This window comes from Geotrypetes seraphini, chromosome 3 (genome assembly GCF_902459505.1).
Source record: "Geotrypetes seraphini chromosome 3, aGeoSer1.1, whole genome shotgun sequence".
Lineage (NCBI taxonomy): Eukaryota > Metazoa > Chordata > Amphibia > Gymnophiona > Dermophiidae > Geotrypetes > Geotrypetes seraphini.
In genome coordinates this window covers 157,422,355-157,442,548 of record NC_047086.1, presented here as the reverse complement: position 1 = coordinate 157,442,548, position 20,194 = coordinate 157,422,355, and the positions used below count along the sequence as shown (strand labels likewise).

Below are 20,194 nucleotides of genomic sequence, written 5' to 3'. Positions count from 1 at the left end.
TATCCTCTGAAATCTCTTGTAGAGAAGACTTTTCAGAAACTCAAGCAGGATCAGGGAACAATGATCCTAATCATTCCTCTTCTGGAATTGTCCTCCAAGGACCATGGCAATTGGAGTGTTTTCTGATCCTCATAACACAGAATGAGGGATCCCTTCTGCATCTCCACTTCCAGATCCTAGCCTTCATGATCTGGATGTTAAGAGTGTAGAATTTAAAACTTTGAAATGCCTGAGGGTGTGTCCAAAATCTTGCATGCTTCCAGGAAAGACTCCACTAAGAGGTGTTTATTTTAAATGGAGAAGGTTTTCTTGCTGGTGTGAGGGCAAGGCCCTAGATCCTATGTCTTACTGTATGCAAAAACTGCTTGAATACCTCCTGTACCTCTGAGTCTGTTTTGAAAACTAACTCTGTAAGGGTACATCTCGGTGCAATCAGTGCTTACCATTCTCAGGTAAAGAGTAAGGCCATTACTGTGCAACCTTTAGGTGTTAGATTCATGATAGGTTTGTTGCTGACAGAGCCTGTGGTCAAATCACCTACTATGTCATGGGATCTCAGCATCATTCTAACCCAGTTGATGAGAGCTCCTTTTGAGTTGCTTGACTCCTGTCAATTGAAGTGATTGACCTGGAAAGGCTTGGAGCTTTGTGCCCTACTAGCTGATCCAGTTCAGTCATACAGTCCTACAGTTTGTTTGGTGCTTAGATTCCAACTCTACTCTTCCAGGCCCAAGTTTGTTCTGTTCCAGGTTGTACCTTCACAGCCAATTTCTATATACTTTCAGATTGGTTGACTTCAAGACTTAGACATTTTGAGTCTTTATTGTCCTAGAGTTGTTGTTTTGGTGAGCCTGGTAGTTAGGGATTCCCAGATGTCAAAATACTTGGCCTGCTTGTCCCTCACTTAAAATTATTAACACACGGCGGCATTTCATCTTCTCTGTTACAGCTCCTCAAACATGGAATTCCTTCCCTATTTACTTAAGGGAAGAAAATAATTTGGATAAATTTAAGATCAAACTAAAAAGCTTTCTTTTTAAAGATGCATTTAGTAATTAGAAAGCCTGACTAGGAGTTTCATTCTAATCCCATAACCTCTCTGAGGTTCATTGTTCTTTCCCTTCCTATTGTTTTTTACCATAATTGTCTTCTCTTCTATTAATCAATTTGTATTTCTTTTTCCATCCTTTCCTCGTGTTTTATTATGTTTGTAAAGTTAGTCTTCAATATGTTTTGTAAGGTTTAGTTCTCTTTGTTTTTGTTACCCTCTTAATTTTGTAATTTTACTGATGTGTTCATCACTTAGAATTTTGAATAAGCGATCAATCAAATTTATAATAAACTTGAAACACCTTTCTCCGAGGTCAAGCAATTCATAGTATTTTCACATACTCTTCCTCCTCCTCTAGCAATTGTATTCCTACAGCTATATTATTCTACTGAGAAACTTTCACTAATGCATCAGGTGGGAAGGCACCCACTCATGCACAGCAGGACACTGCTAGAATTTTCTACTTACATGGTGCGCCCTCACCTGGAGTACTGTGTCCAGCACTGGTCGCCGTACAAGAAGGAGGACACAATACTACTCGAAAGGGTCCAGAGAAGAGCGACTAAAATGGTTAAGGGGCTGGAGGAGTTGCCGTACAGTGAGAGATTAGAGAAGCTGGGCCCCTTCTCCCTCAAAAAGAGGAGCTTGAGAGGGGACATGATTGAAACATTCAAGATACTGAAGGGGATAGACTTAGTAAAGACAGGTTGTTCACCCTCTCCAAAGTAGGGAGAACGAGAGGGCACTCGCTAAAGTTGAAAGGGGATAGATTCCATACAAAAGTAAGGAAGTTCTTCTTCACCCAGAGAGTGGTAGAAAACTGGAATGCTCTTCCGGAGTCTGTCATAGGGGAAAACACCCTCCAGGGATTCAAGACAAAGTTGGACAAGTTCTTGCTCAACTGGAAAGTACGCAGGTGAGGCTGGGCTCATTTAGAGCACTGGTCTTTGACCTAGGGGCCGCCACATGAGCAGACTGCTGGGCACGATGGACCACTGGTCTGACCCAGGAGCGGCAATTCTTATGTTCATCCATATCGGGTTTTCTACTTGCTAATTAGTCAGCGTCCATATCAGGTTCCGCCAGATGATGTCACCTAGATGTGAGAATGCTTAGCTTGCGGTCCTCGGAGAATACCCGCTTTAGGTATAGCTTCGCTTTCTGTCCCATTCTGGCCCCTTGCATACATCAGAATACTTTTTGCCAAAAATATGATAATAGCTCCTTACATTCCGTGCCGTACATAGAATTTCCCCAAGATTGTGTAAAAGTATACACAACACACAAATATTAAGAGCTGTTTTCCACATGTAAAAATGTTTCACATGCTGAAAATGCTTTGTAAAATAACCCTCTAGGGTAATTCTCTAAAGTTAGGCACATAGGTCTGTAGTTACATGCCTAACTCTAGAAGTGTAGGCTAAGGCACTCATATAACATAATAGAATGAAGACTACTCTAATATAAAGATAAGCAGCTGCAAGATGTTATCTCACAGTTTTGCCATACTTCATTCAATAATATTTATAGGTTTTACTGGTCCTCAGCGGGCCACCATGCACTCAAACCATCTCATTGTGCTGGGCTTTATGCTCCCACTTGTCATCGGATCCAGTATGAATATTATTTTAAATGTTTTAAGAAATAATTTAGCCTTTTCAAATAAATATATGCTAAAAGTACTTAGCTTGTGCAAAGGCGCTATTCAGGGGGGGTAGATTCACCATAAAGCATAAAGCCCAGCACAATGAGATGGTTTGAGTGCGTGGTGGCCCGCTGAGGACCAGTAAAACCTATAAATATTATTGAATGAAGTATGGCAAAACTGAGAGATAACATCTTGCAGCTGCTTATCTTTCTAACTCTAGAAAGATAAGACTCATGCTAGCTCGTTGTCTGGAGTCAGTGTTTGCAGCTAACTCTTGTCAGTAGGGCATGTAACTGCCAGTGTTGTGCTAGGCACGCCCCTGACCTGCTCACGCTCCTCCCAGACCATACCCCTTATAGTAATGTGCTATGAATTTTGTGCACTGAATTTGTAAAATACGACTAAGGAACTGAAAAATACTGCCGATCAACACCAATTATAGACAATTTTTGGTCATTAACATAATTAGCTACGAATTAAACAAGTTATAATAATAATAATAATTTATTCTTATTTACCGCCAGACCACAAATGGTTCTAGGCTGTTCACAGCAGATAAGGCTGAACATCCAGCAAATATACAGTTCAAAAAGATAACATCAATTTCTAGAATGTACACAATACATGTTATATTTAAAAAGCAATTAGGAAACTTGGGTTACAAATTTGTCAAATAGTTGTGTCTTTAATAGTTTTCCTAAAAAAATAATAGGATGAGACTCCTGGCATGATTTTGCCAAAAATGGCCAAAAAGAAACCAAAATATAAATACCAATAACAACGATGATCCAAACTACAAAAAATTGGTATTAATGGTGATGATCTGTCCTTGAATAACCCTGGAGGTGATATGGAAGCACATTTTTCCATATCACCTCCAGGGTTATTCAAGGACAGATCATCACCATTAATACCAATTTTTTGTAGTTTGGATGATTTTGCCAAACCAGGCATTCATTTTAGCTGCCTGGAAAGAGAGAGTTATCTCGAGAAATCTCTTCAAACGACACAATTTGACAGTAGGATATGTGAATAACTGGACTTTATGCATGGGCTTATTGGAGTGATTTAAAGAGAAATGAGAAGCAAGGTAACCTGGGGACATACCGAAGATTGATTTGAAGCAAATACATGCGAATCTGAATAAAATTCTAGCCTCAATCGGTAGCCAGTGTAATTTTTGGTAATAAGGTGTAACATGCTCCCATTTTTTTCAGACCGAAAATCAGTCGGACAGCAGTGTTTTGAACCACTCTTAGTTTTTTGAAGATTTTCTTATAGGCGCCCAGGTAAATTATATTAGAATAATCAAGGAAACTCAGTATCGATGACTGAACTAGCAAATGAAAGGAAGCTGTATCAGAATATTTCTTAATGGTTCGGAGTTTCCAAAGAACTGAGAAACATTTCCTGAGTAACAAATCTGTTTGTTATTCTAAGGTAAGGTGTCGATCTAAAGTCACTTCCAATATTTTATAGGGTAGTCGCAACCATTCAGGTGTATCATTGATTCTTTAATCTTGTCAACAGACGCTATTCTGTAACTTGCATATGTAATTGTGTGCACTAAGCATTTAAATTGTGTGCACAAATTTATAGAGTTGGGGGAGGTTGGTGTGTTGTTTCACTGATATGCCACTATTTTATGTATCGCAGCAGTCAAATTGATGGCTGACTGTTTTTATTCTATTGACCTCAGGAGAAATTAAATCTACTCAAGACAGGAAAAGTGCTCTCCACCTCTTCCGCCTTGGGGATGTGATGTTGAGGATTGTGCGGAGCAAAGGCCGCCCACTGCTCCATGTCATGCGCTGCTGGAGCTTGGTGGCTCCCCACTTAGTGGAGGTGAGTCCAGCAGTGCAGCCTTGGTCTCCCTGCATCTGCTTCTACCAACTTCTCTGGGTTTGGATGAGGTAAGGGGTCTGAAGGATTCTTTATTTGACCTAGATGCAGAAGCTCAGACTAGAGGTCTGCACGGGAACGGGGATCGCGGGAATCCCCCCCATAACCCACGGGACTCCCACAGGGACCCCCCTCTGGCCCACGGGACTCCCAGGGGGACCCCCCTCTAGCCAACGGGACTCCCACGGGGATGGAGGCTTTGGAAGAAGGGTTCGTCCATATAATATAATGGACACGTCAGCCTTAGTAAAAGAGGGGGTTTATAAGTTAATTACCTGAACAGAAAACAAAATAAGGGTTCCACCAAAGAGATTCCACAAGGAAAACAGCAAAAGAAACTGTGGAATTAATGATCCTGTCAGAAGTAATTGCTTCTTTTTATGGGGACGGATATATATATACATACATATAGATAGATAGATATATAAATCCTTCCCACTGAGTCCCCCAAAGCAGATATATAAATCCTTCCCACTGAGTCCCACCATTCTTAAGCCCCCCACTCAACCAATCCCTAAATATTTCTATTGTATAGGTAGGCCCCATCCACGCTTACCTGTATCTCTGGTGATCCAGTGGTGGGCAGTGTAAACAGAATCAAAACCCACTTGCTCCTGCTCTTTGTGATTAACTTCTGCAAACCTTCGCGGTATTACTGTTGCAATGACTTATCAATGATTTACCTTCCAAAAGTGGTCCTATGACCCAAGAATTGTCTTTTCTGACCAACTAATTTGCAGAGAAATATGAGGTCTGGTGGTGTCATGCCTGCATGTACAGCATATTCACGTACAGTGAGGAAGATGCTTCTTTTCACTGAATGTACTTTTAAATACAGCATTTACAGACCACTTATCTAAGTGGTTTACAAGCTAACAGCCATGTTTTTCAATTAGATAATACTTGTCTGGGGACAGTGCATTCAAGAGCAGCACTGATATAGAAATGATTGGGAGGAGAGAGGTTTAGCACTATTTTTTCATATTTTGTACTCTTGCCTATTTTGCCAGGAGCACAGCAGAAAGTCTCCACCCAATTATTACCCTCCATGGCAGGATGCCTCAAAGATTAGCAAATTGTTCCCTGCTTAAAAATTCAAAGCCTCTCCTTTATCTTTCCATAGGCTGCCTGTCACAAAGAGAGGCGTGTATCACAAAAAGCTGTTTCTTTTATCCACGATATCATGATTGAAGTTCTGAGTGACTGGAGCGAGCCCCCTCACTTCCACTTCAATGAAGCACTGTTTCGGCCATTTGAGCGCATCATGCAGCTTGAGCTGTGCGATGAGGATGTTCAGGACCAGGTAAAAGTGCACCATGGAGCTCCTGATGCGCGGGGGGTGGAGATGGGCCTCTGGAAAGCTTAAGAATGCAGCATGTGTATTTCTTGCTCTAGAAACAGAAAAACATAAGACAGAAACATGACGGCAGATAAAGGCCAAATGGCCCATCCACAGCATCTACCATCTCCTCTCCCTAATTAATTTTCCTAAAGTTCTGCTTTTCAGAAACAAAGACAGAGCCCGTTTGTGTGAGTAGTTTGTCTTGTCACTGAAGTGTCCATTACTTGTCTAGTTGTCTAGTCTAACAGTGTTCAACAAAAGCCATAAACAGCAGGTGGTTGTCCAGTTGTTCGCAGTAAATTTTTATCAAATGTATTTAACAAGGCAACTCTGAAAAGCGTAATTAGCCTGAAAAACAAACCTTGCAGCCCTTGAGATCCAGCGTTCAGAAGCCCTGTGCTGATGACACAGTAGACATGTAGATGAGGGTCACGAGTGGTGTTCCGCAGGGCTCGGTGCTCGGGCCGCTGCTATTTAATATATTCATAAATGATCTAGAAACAGGCACGAAGTGTGAGATAATAAAATTTGCGGACGATACAAAACTATTTAGTGGAGCTGGGACTAAAGAGGAATGCGAAGAATTGCAAAGGGACTTGAACAAACTGGGGGAATGGGCGGCGAGATGGCAGATGAAGTTCAACGTTGAGAAATGTAAAGTATTGCATGTGGGAAGCAGAAACCCGAGGTACAACTATACGATGGGAGGGATGTTTGTGAACGAGAGTATCCAAGAAAGGGACTTGGGGGTAATGCTGGACATGACAATGAAGCCGACGGCACAGTGCGCAGCGGCCGCTAAGAAAGCAAATAGAATGCTAGGCATAATCAAGAAGGGTATTACAACAAGGACAAAAGAAGTTATCCTGCCATTGTATTGGGCGATGGTGCGCCCGCATCTGGGATACTGCGTCCAATATTGGTCGCCGTACCTTAAGAAGGACATGGTGTTACTCGACAGGGTTCAGAGGAGAGCGACACGTTTGATAAAAGGGATGGAAAACCTCTCATACGCTGAGAGATTGGAGAAACTGGGTCTCTTTTCCCTGGAGTAGAGGAGACTTAGAGGGGATATGATAAAGACTTACAAGATCATGAAGGGCATAGAGAGAGTAGAGAGGGACAGATTCTTCAAACTTTCGAAAAATAAAAGAACAAGAGGACACTCGGAAAAGTTGAAAGGGGAAAGATTCAAAACTAATGCTAGGAAGTTCTTCTTTACCCAACGAGTGGTGGACAACTGGAATGCGCTTCCAGAGGGCGTAATAGGGCAGAGTACAGTACAGGGGTTAAGAAAGGATTGGACAATTTCCTGCTGGAAAAGGGGATAGAGGGGTATAAATAGAGGATTACTGCACAGGTCCTGGACCTGTTGGGCCGCCGCATGAGCGGACTGCTGGGCACGATGGACCTCAGGTCTGACCCAGCGGAGGCATTGCTTATGTTCTTAACACAAGGCTAGCCCCACATCCTAACCTTTCAACCATGTTTCTACCACTGCCTTCATATCTGACCCAGACATGTCCTGTTGATTACAGTGCTAGCCTCCACCATCTCTCCCGGGTTGGCTGTTTCAAGCTTTTGTCACCTTCTTGGATTCTTAATCGGTGCTTAATCTGACACCTTCCATTTCTTATCACCAAATCTTGTAGCAGTCCACATAGCCACCAAAATTTATGAGGCTATGGTCTAAAAATACCTGACCTCATCTATGTTCCACCAATGTTTGGAACAACCTTGGGTAAAACTATGCTGGTTATCCCAATGCCACTTGGAAACATGATGCAGGCCTAACACCGCTGGGAGCAGTATAACAACATATTCACTCATTCAGATTACATTAGTGCAGTGAGGGCTGTAGCCATGGTGTGATCCGATTTATTTGCTTTCACCCTACTTTTCCAGCAATGAGTATTGTTGTTTAAGGAGGCTCATACCGTGCAATCATAAAAAAGTCCACAGAATGATTAAGTAAATAGTTATAGTTTATCATTTATAGTCCTCCTTTATCCAAGGCAGATCACACGATCCTGAATGCCGCTGGCTTGACAAGTAGTGTTTGTAAATCTTTGAGATCCCCAGCCTTGATAAAGATGTGCGAAACGCGTTGGCACTGGGGAACTTCATTCTAAAGTTGAAGCATGTTCGCTATGAAGCTAAGTTCATTTAAACTATTTAAATTATTTAATTAAGTGTAAAAAAATAAGAAAATCACAAAAAAAGCATTATATATAAAACATATACAAAAATGCATTACGCAGGGATGAATGAGGAAATGACATAAATACAAACCGAAGAGTGCTAATACTCGTAGGTCATATCTGATATCCCGTTGCGCTACGCATATGAAATCAGTTTATGTACCAGAGATAACTCCCATTTGCTATGGTGTTGTCGAGATCACAGGATCAACATCATACAAAGGAAAAAAAACATCAACACACATAATGATGTATTGATGTATACATAGCTTTGTAAAGGTCTTCATCCAAGTTTCCAAGTTTATTTCATATTTGATATACCGTCTCTCAAAGGTTACTTAGACAGTTTACAATACTAAACTTTAAAAAGAAAAAAAGAAAAGGGAGGCATTCATAGTTAAAATATCAAGGACAGATAAGACAAAGACATATGGTAACAAAGGGGTCAGTGGGTAAGGATGAGTAAAGAACATCGAGATAAAATAAATTAAAAGGGAGGTAAAAAGGGGTGGAGATAACAATAGGGTAGGGATAGCGCTTCTTAAAAATGGTTCATGGTTATTACTCTGTTTGACCATGAGCGTTGATGTCCCAATCCCTTTTTTAATTTTTTTTCATGACTGGTAGGCATCCCTAAATAGGAAGGTCTATAATTTGCATCTGAATTTGTCAAGGGGATTCTTCAAGTCTGATGGTACAGCATTCCATAGGAAGGGGGCTGTGACAGAGAATATAGTGCCATTCTATATTTTTCACAATCTGCTGTCTAATAAATACCATTTTAAAACTTTACCTGTTCTATCTATTCAACATGAAACTTTCAAATTTTTTGAACAAAACTAATTATCCCCGTAAGAGGAATTCATTCTGCCGCATTACTAATGATGTCATCAGTAACGTGCCAGATTGAATTCCCCAACGGACAAGGCTGTAGCAGCCTGTTTAGAATGCTGTCTGCCCGTCGCTGCTTTGGATGAAGGTAAGGCTCGCTTGCAGTTGGTGAGGAGGGAAGGATGGAGGGGCAGCAGGGGTTCGGCTGCGCGGTGGGGGCAGGGGTGTGTGGGCTCAAGGATTCTGCTGCACAAGGGATGGGAGGGAGGGAAGGAAGGATAGACGCTGGGCAAACTTCTGCTGCACAGGGGGATGGGAGGGAAGGAGGGGAGGAAAGATGCTGCACAAGTGGGGGAGAGAAAGGAAAGAGGAAGAATTGGGGTGAAGGAGAGGAAGGGAGAAATGATCATGTGCATACCCCGAAAATAAGACCTAGTGCGTTTTTTGGGCCCCAAATTAATATAAAACAATGTCTTATTTTCGGGGAAACACAGTATGTATGTATGTATTTGGATTTATTAACTGCCTTTATGAAGATTCACCCAAGGCAGTGTACAGCAAGTAGATTTGCAAGCCCTTACAGGATGGGTGACTTCATTGATTATTTATTCATTGAGATTCCACCATATTTTTTTTAAATTATCAGGATGATTATCATTTTAATTCATAACTTTAAATCTCAAATTTATGTCTAGCTTTTCCAAATAATTCAAAGCAGAAAACATAATAACAACAGTCCTATCATCTGTATAAAACCAGCTGCCTTAACAAGAAATCCAAAAGATTCAAATGGCAAAAAACAGAAGGATGAAAAATGTAATCGCTGAATAAACTAAATACACACCAGGGTATAGCCAGCCCTCCAATTTGGGGAGGGGCTCAGGGGCAGACCAGGGGGCAACATATTCCCTCCTCACCCGCACATTACAGACCTACTCAACAGTGGCACAGCTATTTTGTAGCTGGCGGAGATCCCCAAGCCCCCACCAGCTGAAGACCCCTGGTAATCCAGGTCTCATACTTCACTTCCCCTCCCCCCCACAGTATATCTTTTAAATCCTTCAGTGCTGGGCCGGCAGCGAGCAGAGACTCATACCAGCTGCTTGCATTAGCCCTGAGCCTTTCTTGCCCAGCACTGATGGATTTAAAAGGTATTGGGGTAGTTGGGAGAGTGAAGTTGGGCTGCTAGATTGCTGGGGTGGAAGGGAGGGAAATACTTGGCAGGGGCAGGGTTCTTGTGCCTGCCACTTGCGTGTCTAGTTATGTCCCTACTCTCTGAGCATGCTCAGCTCTTGCACAAGCTGAGCATGTATGAGAAGTCCTGGCCCCACCCACTCAATAAATTTAGCTAAAATTGTGAGTGTAGAAACAGGTCTAAAATTCTCATAAATCTTGGCATCTAGAGTTTGGCTTCTGGGGAAACAGCCCAATTGGGCATCCTATTGTAGAGGATAGCCAAGTGTTTTCCAGACCATGCAGCTTTTTGTCACCCCTCCCCCAAACTGTCTCTCAGAGCTCCAAACCACTGGACAGAAATATTGGGACAGGGTTGTAACCTGCAACATCAATTTCAGGATTTGATTTGATTTATTTACTTTATATACCACTTAGCACAAGCCATTAAGGCAATTTACAGGATTTTGTGGCAAGTTTGTTTTTTATTCTTATTTGCTATACCGCTCTTATTAAGGAACAAATTAAAGCAGTTTACAACAATAAGCTAAAAACAAGTAAAGTGAAGAGCAGAACTCCAATTTAAAATTAGATTGCAACTAAGTGGGCAGTTTTATAACCAAGGCCTTACATTCATATCTCTGTGAGGAATTTAAATACTGAATAGCTAATTTGAGCCTTTATTTCATGTTATTACTTAGAAATCAATAAATCAATTGCAAGTATGTAAGGTATTTTTGCATTGATAGCTATTGTGATATCTATGTCTTTAAAACTCTTATTTTCCAACTGGAAGGCTAGTTCTTCCTCATGATATATTTGGGATATAGTATGTCTGATGTACAAATATAAAGTTGTGATAGCCAAGGAGATTTTCAAGAAACATGTAATTTATTTCCTACGAGCTGTAATTGCAGGCTTAAAAACATATAACAGCCTCAACACTGAAGCAGAGCAACATAACTGGCAAAAGAGCTTCTCTTCCTCTTTGGTCGTTTGCAAACCCAGTCTATTGAAGTATATTAATAGGTTTCCTACTTTGCATCTGACAGGTAGTCACTTCCATTGGCCAACTGGTAGAGGTCTGCTCCCCACAGATCCAGTCTGGGTGGCGACCTCTGTTCAGTGCACTGGAAACAGTACGCAGTGGCAAGTCTGATGTGAAAGAGTACCTGGTTGGAGAATATTCCTTGGGTAAGTTTTTGTGTTTGGATGGAGGGAGGGTTGTAACTTTTGGCTACCACCTCCTGTTTAGTCACCACCTATGTCTAAAACTTTATTGGACCTTATCTATCCTTGTCATTTCACCTCCCTCCTTTCTCACATCTAAACTACTCAAGAGTGCCACTTACCTTTGCTGCTTTGACTCTGTTGCATCTCAAGCTCTTCTGGGGCCACTTCAGCCATACTTCGTAGATTTTACTCGAATGGTGGAAACCCGTAGCCACTTTGGATTACATGGTCCAACCCAATTATAGTTTCAAGGCTTTTTAACTAAACACCACTACAATGTTAAGAAAAATGGCAAATTCTCAGACAGCTGGAGTCCACTGAGCAGAGTGTCCCAAGGCTCTTCAACCAACATCCAGTGAGATCATCAAGTTTGCAGATGACACAAAGCTATGCCAGGCAATCAAATCGCAGAAGGACAGTGAGGAACCCCAGAGCAACTTGAGCCGATTGCAGCAATGGGCAGACAAATGGCAGATGAAGTTTAATGTGGAAAAATGCAAAGTGATGCACTTCTTGTCTCTACACCATTGATAACTATCTACTCCGGGCCTCAGCTGGATTCTCAGATGCCTTCCTTTCTTTACACTCCACTTACCTTTGCCACAGTAACAAAATAATTAACGGTAGATAAAACCCCTCATGATCTATCCATTTTGCCAACAAGGTGGCCAGAGTTGCACCCACCACTCTGTGCAGGCCCTGGTCATCCATGTTCAAGTGCCAGTTGTGAAGTCACCACCAAACCAACCATATAGGTAGCCAAACATGATGGGAATGATAACTGCGGTTATAACCAAGACTCCAAGTATTACTGATTGTATTCAACGTACCAGTCAAGATGCCTTCTCTTACTCCCTAAACTGCACAGCACCCCACTCACAGTATGTGGCAATAAAATGATCTAGCACACCAGAGTTTTCGAAACTTCATCTGTCTCTCGCCATTTGTAGGATACAAACCTTAGAAGTCTGTGCAGCATCAGCCTCAGTTACCCCATGATGGATTTGGCTAATCTTTTTCAGTCTCTCGCTATTTGCAGGACCCATACCATAGTAGTCTATCCGGCATCAGCCTCAGTTCCCACTACTCCTGCCCAAGATTACTAGTCATGTTGTGTTTCCATCTTTTTTCTATTTAGGTATCCCCTGTCTCCCATACATTTTTGAATTTGCTCACCATTTTTACTCTACCACCTCTCTCAAAAGGGCATTCTAGGCATCCACTACCCTTTCTGTGAAAAGGCCAAAGAAAGTGCTATTGTACGTTTTTTTCCCTTGTGGCCCAGGGGAAGAATAGCGACCCACCCGTGGATGGTAATCCTGGTTGCTCCAGATTGGCTGCGTCGGCCATGGTACATGGATCTGGTTCATCTACAGAGGGACAAGTGTCTCAAACTGCCACTTCATCCAACTCTTTTCTCATGGTCCAGTTGCCCCAATGGATCCGGAACACCTTGAGCTTATGGCATGGCTCATGAGCATGCAGTCTTAGCACAGGACTATTCAGAAGTGGTTATAGCTACCCTCCTAAGATCAAAGGGACTGGCGACTGTTGCTTAGAAAATGTTTCAGTGCTAGTATGCTAAGCAGAATGTTGAGCCTTTTAATGCTCCAATGTCAGTGATCTTAGCATTTCTTCAGAATGGGCTTAAGAAGAGCCTGGCAGTTGGTTCCCTCAAAATACAGGTGGCAGGCATCTTGTGCTTTATGACTCAAGTGAAGAAAGTTTCTTTGACACTTCATCTTGATATAACCAGATTTTTTACGAGAGTGTTACAGCTGCATTCCCCGACGTGAAATCGTACCATTGTATTGCATGCCCTCTGTAAGGCCTGGTACGAGACTTTACAAGAGACTTCACTGATGGATCTTACCATTAAAATGGCTTTTCTAGTAGCTATCGCCTCAGTGAGAAGGGTCTCGAAGCTGCAGGCTCTGTCTTTCAGAGAGCCTTTCCTCAGATTTACAGAGGTCGGGGTCTCGCTGCTCATGGTACCTTCTTTTTTTCCAAAGGTTGTATTGGCCACATAAATCAGGAAGTCCAGCCACCCTCACTTCATGCCATGGGTTCGAAGAGAAAGGACAAAGTTTTGATGTTGCTGGATGTTAGAAGAGTTCTTCTCCGTTACCTTGAGGTGATGAATGATTTTCGACTCTCAAATCATCTTTTTGTACTAACAAGTCCTAGTTGCCTGGGGATACCAACTTCTAAGGCTTCTATTTCAAAATGGATTCTCATGGCTATTTCTTCAGCATATATTGAGTGTGTTAATCAACCACCGATTTCTTTGAGAGCACATACTACGAGGAGTGTGGCAGCTTCTTGAGAGCAGTCCCAGGCAGTTCCACCCGAGGAGATTTGTAGGGTGGCTACATTGTCCACCCTTCATATGTGCATGAAATTTTACAGAGTGGATGTAGTTGCACAGCTTGATGCCACATATGGGTCTGCAGTGCTAGCAGCAGGCTCATCTGCCCCGCCCTAGACTCAGGGCACTGCTTTGGTACATACCAGTAGTTCAATACTCGTATGCCTTTTGCATTGGAAGGAAGATTAGGTTCTTACCTCAATCATCTTTCTAGTAGAAAGGCAAATAACTCTTGAAGGCCCACCCTGTCAAATTTCAATTAGTCCTGTTTACTGTCTTAGATACACTTTCTCCTGTCAAATAGATCTGAAGAGTGATGAGATAACTCTATATTGCAAAAAGGTAATGGGAGGCGGTAAGAACTATATAAGTGTTAGTGCTGGTTGCACTCGGGTAAGTAGCTTGTTCAGTTCCACCTTGTTGTATTGTTATGTTCCAATTGATTACTTTAACTATAATGGTTTTAAGAACAGAGCAGACTTGGTTTTGTTGGGGAGTTCTCCATGCCCCTCTCCTTTATTTCAACTCTTATAGTGAATTTCAACTGCTTTGGTATGAATTGAGGAGATACAGCACAGTCCAGTGATACAGGAGGCAGAGCCGATAAATGTAGATGATGCTTTCTACACAACTTGCAATTAGAGGTGAGTAACCCACTGGTTCAAGACTCGTATGCCTTTCTACTAGAAAGAAGATTATCGAGGTAAGAACACAATTTTCCCTTGCTCATTTCTGCAGAGGCTTATGCTGCCTTATGTGTGTAGAAGAATTCCTCCTTGGGCTCTAGATTTTCTTATAAGGGTGCCCACTTCTGGTTAATGAACCTTCATGTGATATGGTATTTCAGCTGCTGCTATTTCTATGAAACATGGGTGTCACTTGGAAAAGCTAAGTGCTGAGATAGGTATATAAGTTTTGGCACCAAAACAACAGCATCTAAAAGTCCTTTCTCTGCACTTACCTCTGGTACTGGTCTGTGGAGTGTAGGGCCCATGGCTTCTCACTGCTTCAGCTGGGGGTCTTGGAATAGAAGGGAGATGCAGGCTGCCCCAGGCAGTGCCTGTGAAGGAGAACAAAATAGGCTTTCTGAGGAACCATGCTCCCTCACAGGCACTACCTAGGGCAGCTTGCAGCTGCAGCACTGAGCAGCTTCTGCCAATGAGTACTGGAGGTCAGTGGAGGGGAGAAGTAGAGAGAGAAGTTATGGACATTACTGTTTGGGTGCCCAAAAATCTGGTGCCCTAACAGCGATGCCCAAATGGTGGCACCCAAGACTCCAGCTTTAGACAAAGCCTTAGCTCTCCAGTCCAAGTGTAGGGACACAGATGGAGTAATTTGCTCAACCTTTGGGACAGAGACTGCACATCTGCCTCAAGTCATTGATATCACTTCATTCCTTGACTTCTGTTGATGGAAAGATGAGATTCATTGTTTCTTGTCTTTGTTTTAATAGGAAAACGCCAGGCTCCAGTGTTTGATGTCTTTGAGGCATTCCTCGGCACTAACAACATTCAAGTCTTTGCCAATGCTTCTACTGACTATATTATGTGCCTTATGAAGTTTGTGAGAGGATTAGGTAAATGTGACACCTTCACTATTGTGAGGAATATATATTTTATACTAGTAGTGACTTCTGCTAGGTTAAAGAGATTGGTTATGATGCCTCAGAGATGGCTCAAGAAGTTCCCACTGCTGTGATTTAATGTATTTGAGAGTATTGCTAAGTTTATACATCCACTCTTGGTAGCTCATAAGGAGAAACCTTCACAGGCCCGCCTGGTGAATCAGGGAGTGCTGTGTACGGACAGGTAGAGGGACTTGGGTTCATTTCCCAGCTCTGGTTTTCCCAGGGCAATTCTCTTTGATAATCCCATGCACCTTTTCCTGGGGGACAGTTTTCAAAAGTTTCCATGCGTAAAGAGATATTTGCCTTTGGCAGTCCCTCTGATAATCATCCCCTTTAAGAGCTAGTTGTTGAAGAATAGTGCCATGATTGAAATTATTCAATTTTGGTGTAATCAGTTGCCCAATTGCTGTACTTTCACAAGGGTGGAGAGAGACGAGGCCTTAACACATGTACAGTCTTCCTGCCAGTTGACATTAGCCAGTTTGTGAGGAGCTTTGTGAAGGGATCTACAGGGCAGTTTGAAAAGCCTGTGGGGAATCCTACTGGACTGTAAGTACATTTTCAAATGGAAACCCCTCACAGGGTTTCACTTTGACAAGGAAAGGGGGAAAATATCTTTGCGTTGACCAGTTTGATTTCATTCATGGTGTTCCTTTCCCTGTCAAAATGAAATTCTCTGGTTAGATGCAGGACTGATATTTTTTGTGTGTGTGTGCATTTTCTCTTTTATCAAGCTACTCTCTCCTGATTTTCTTTTATATATCTCAGGAGAAGCAGATTGCAAGGAAATAGGAGATTGTGTAGAAGTATCAGGATCCCTATCTACAGATCTGTGCCTTCCTGCCCTGGATTACCTCAGGAGGTGTTCTCAGGTACACACTGGCCCTGAGCACAGGTTCTCCTGTGATAGTCGCAGGACTGCCTGGTGCTGGAACAGAGACAGCTTTCAGTCCACAGTTTCCTGTCTTCCAACTCCATACTAGCACAAGAAATCCAGATATGTGCAGATGCTGGTTATTTTTTGCTTCTCTGTCTCTTAGAAGAGTTTCTTAAACTTTCAGCTACCTGTTTATGCAAGTGTGTTACTTTATGCAAGTGTGTTAGTCACAATAGTACCATGTCTCTTCACAGTACTTACAAGTAGAGCTGTACTGGCTAGCATATTTTACTATTTGGCTGAAAACTAATTTTTAAAAAATGAATAATGGGCCTTGAACTTTAAGGTTTATTAAAAAAAAAAATAAAAAAAAGGTTTATTAAAAATTTGTTATACCACTTCATCTGAAATTCAAAGCGGTGTACAATAAAAATTCATTGTCAGCATACAATGACATAAAAACAATTGATTAAAAACAGAACATATCATTATGGGGGATATGTCAGTAAAAACAAACGTACATACACTAGACAAACAAAAGTAACAAGAGGAAGAAGGGGAGAACTACAATCAGTAAAGAAAAGAACAAATAAGGGAAGAACAATAAGGAAAAGGTAGACCTGAAAAATAACGAAGAAATTATTGCCCTAACGAGGGCAGTTATGTCTCAAAAGCGACTATGAATAGGAAAGTCTTCAACTTCATCTTGAAAGGGCCTACGAAAGTTTCTTCCTTTATATAGTTGGGAATGGAATTCCAAAGGGAAGGTACTGTCACAGCAAAATTATTGGATCTTAAAGTATTAATATATTTTAAGGATGGAATGTTAAGGAGATTGTGAGCTGCAGAATGGAGAGATATGTAACATAACAAATAAAATAAACAATGTGAAATCAGAAATCAAGTGTTTATTTCAGTAGGATTTAGCACAGTAGATCCCGATGGTAGGGGGTCTGAGGTAGGGCGGGAGAGGGTCTTTATGTCATAAAGATTGTTGACTAATTTAAACAGATTTCTGGTGTTGGTATTTGAAAAACCAATTTTTGAACGTAAAAATTAGTACATTTTGTTGTTATTAATTTTTTATATTCTTTTAATTTTAGTCTCCAATTCATTCTCCCTTTATTGTCTCCTGATTTCAGCCATTGTCTTTCAAGTTTTCGTAACTCTCGTTTCACTGTTCCTAGTTGGGCGTCGAACCAGCCATCTAGGTTATTGTTTCTCATTATTCTAGTTTTGATGGGGGCCATTTTGTTTAATATCTGTGTACTCGTGTTGGTCCAGGATTCTGGCGTGAAGGAATCAAGATCTGAGTTAGAAGTAATGTCGTAGTGTGACCAGAATTCCACAGGATTTACCAAACCTCTAGTGGCTATCATTTTCTTATTCCTTTTAGTCACCTTGAGGTTGGATGGGGAACGTTTAGTTTGCCAGCTGAGTTTGAAATTACATAGTCAGTGATCTGACCATAGAGAGTCAGACCAAGTGATTTGCTCCCAGAGAATCTTGGGGTTGGCTAGTTCTTTGAAGGAAAAGGTTACTAGATCTAGTTGATGACCTTTTTGATGGGTCTTCTCTGGGGTCGGTGTGAAGAAGTCTAGCGAAGCAGTAAAGGATAGTAATTCTTTGGCGTCGCCCTGCTCTGCTTGCTCTAGGTGGATGTTCAGATCGCCGGTCAGTAGGTTGTAGGGACCCGATATTGAATTAGTAAGGAGGAATTCGAAGAAGCTGTCCTTGGCAGAGGACTATTTCTTGGGGGAAATATAAAATAGTGTGATAATTAAGCCATCTTCTAACTGATTTGACCTGAGTTTGCAAGAAAAGATTTCGAGGTCCATAAAGGAGTTTGAAGCTAAGATGGAAGACTCAAATGAATCTCTTACAATGATGGCTAATCCTCCCCCCTCTTCCCCTATTTCTGGGCTGAGATATGATTTTAAACCCAGGTGGAAGACACTCGCGTATTATGATGTCATTATCTGCAACCAACCATATTTCGGTTAAGAGAACAAAGTCAGAATTGGTCTCCTCTAACCAATCTTTAACCAGCTGTGACTTATTCCTAATGGATCGGATGTTTAGGTAGAAACCTTGGGTCCTTTTGATGGAGGGAGGGGTCTGTTGTTGCTGAGTAGGTAACTTTCCTCAATGTCTGCTGTTTATTGCAAAGATATCGGTTTGGTTTGCGTGAAGGGAGAGCAACTGGGATTTGAAAAGGGCCCCTTTCGGAACAATCATGTAAATATCGATGGGCAATTGTGTGGGGTTCTCGGTTAGTAAAACGAGCCCTTGTGAGGATTGGAATAAGTGTAGAATTACAGTGCATCAGTTGACCAGCTTTTGTAGCAGGACCAATAGAACATAAGAAACAGTGTTAAAAAATTGTTTAAAGAAGCCATCATGTAATGGGTGTGCGACAGAGCGTAAGATTACACTAGAGTAAGGGTAGTAGACTAACCATGCAATTACCAAGAAAATACTTATCAGTTTATCCAGGTGGTGCACCTGATGGGGAGATCTTGCAGGAGGAGAAGTCGTTCGGAGCAGGCACCGTCTGTCGAGGGAAAGTGAAGTAGTGCAGGGGACAGGGCCAGAACGAGGCACTGGGGCTGAGCCGGGCTGTTAGTTGCTGGCCGATGAAGCTGGAGAGGTGAGCTCCTTCGCTGCAGCTCGAACGTTCTCGACTGGTCCCCGAAGCTGGTGGTTTAGTGACTCCTCAGGACAAGAGTGATCCACAGTCACTCTTGCCTCTGCTGAGTCCGCGGCAGCCTTTCGAGACTGCTGCGGGAGGTCCCAGCGGCAGTTTTGAGATTGCTCTTTCTTATACGGGTTCCAATATTGCTCCTATATTTTAATAGCAGTGATTACTTATTTAATTTGTTTTATATCCCGTTCTCCCCAATGAGCTCAGAAAGGGTTACAGGTTAATATACATAAAATAAAGACAAACGGTTGCAGGTTAGCATACAGAGCGGGCCACCTGGATATATATTTTCCTAAATGAAACTGTGCTAACCAGCAATGAGTAATGTTGGTGGCAAGACCATCTCGTGTGGATACAAATTCATGACAAAGTGAGCTAAATGTGCAGAGCAAGACTGAAGGCAAGATACCTGACTATCAAACTCGATAAGAAGGAACAGTGAGACCCTGGGTGGGTAGGGCGCATTAGAAAGTCAAGGAGAATAAATTCACTGAAATCTTTGGCTATGGGCTGCATGGATGAGGGTTATGTGTGACGTGCTTTAAACGACAGCAGTTTCACTTTCTTTCCATGTTTCTCCATTTAGTTGCTTGCCAAAATCTACAAAATGCCCTTGAAGCCAATGTTCCTCAGTGGACGTCTAGCTAACCTACCCCGGAGGGTACAGGAGAGATCGGCAAGCAGTGAGGATGGAATTGATTCTGTCCTTTCCGAGTTTGACGATGATACCGGTAGGTGCATGAAGTTAGACCATTGATGCTCCCAACTGGAGTCGGGGGAAAGGCTCACAAAAGCAAGACTGCTCCCCCTCCCTCTGGACCTCCACTTTGATCTGTGCCCAATACTGGCAGCCAGTGTGAGGCTTGTATGTCGGTGAATGTTCACAAGCCCTGCTTTTTTCTCCTGGCGGGTCTCCCGTTAGACTGCAAATCCAATCCGAGTTCTAATGCCTCTGATCCCACATTTACATAGAGAGGAGGGGACTGGATGTCTGCTGTTTTGTTTTTATCATCCTCGGAGGTCATTTGAGTTTTTAGTGTTAAAATGGGATCATGTTGGATAAAAGTTTGGGAAGAGCTGAGATAAATGTTTATAGTTATTTACATATTTACCACGCATTTTCACTGCATTCAATAGAGGTTTTATAGAATCCTCAGTGAGTAGCTCCTGTTTTTAAAATGTACTCTTTGTGGTTGTCTGAAAGAATATTTTATTTATTTATTTAAGCCACCTTTTA

General features: G+C 42.0%; 1 protein-coding gene across 2 annotated transcripts in view; it reads left to right on the top strand.

Moving 5' to 3' along the window:
* Positions 1-20,194, top strand: part of ARFGEF3 (ARFGEF family member 3) — a 216,440-nt gene that overhangs the window by 137,524 nt on the left and 58,722 nt on the right. For both annotated transcript variants that reach the window (XM_033938199.1, XM_033938198.1), the window contains 6 exons: positions 4,399-4,544; positions 5,725-5,904; positions 11,201-11,342; positions 15,203-15,325; positions 16,145-16,248; positions 19,544-19,688. In XM_033938199.1, coding sequence (XP_033794090.1) covers positions 4,399-4,544; positions 5,725-5,904; positions 11,201-11,342; positions 15,203-15,325; positions 16,145-16,248; positions 19,544-19,688 — 840 coding nt within the window. The remainder of the gene's footprint in view (positions 1-4,398; positions 4,545-5,724; positions 5,905-11,200; positions 11,343-15,202; positions 15,326-16,144; positions 16,249-19,543; positions 19,689-20,194) is intronic.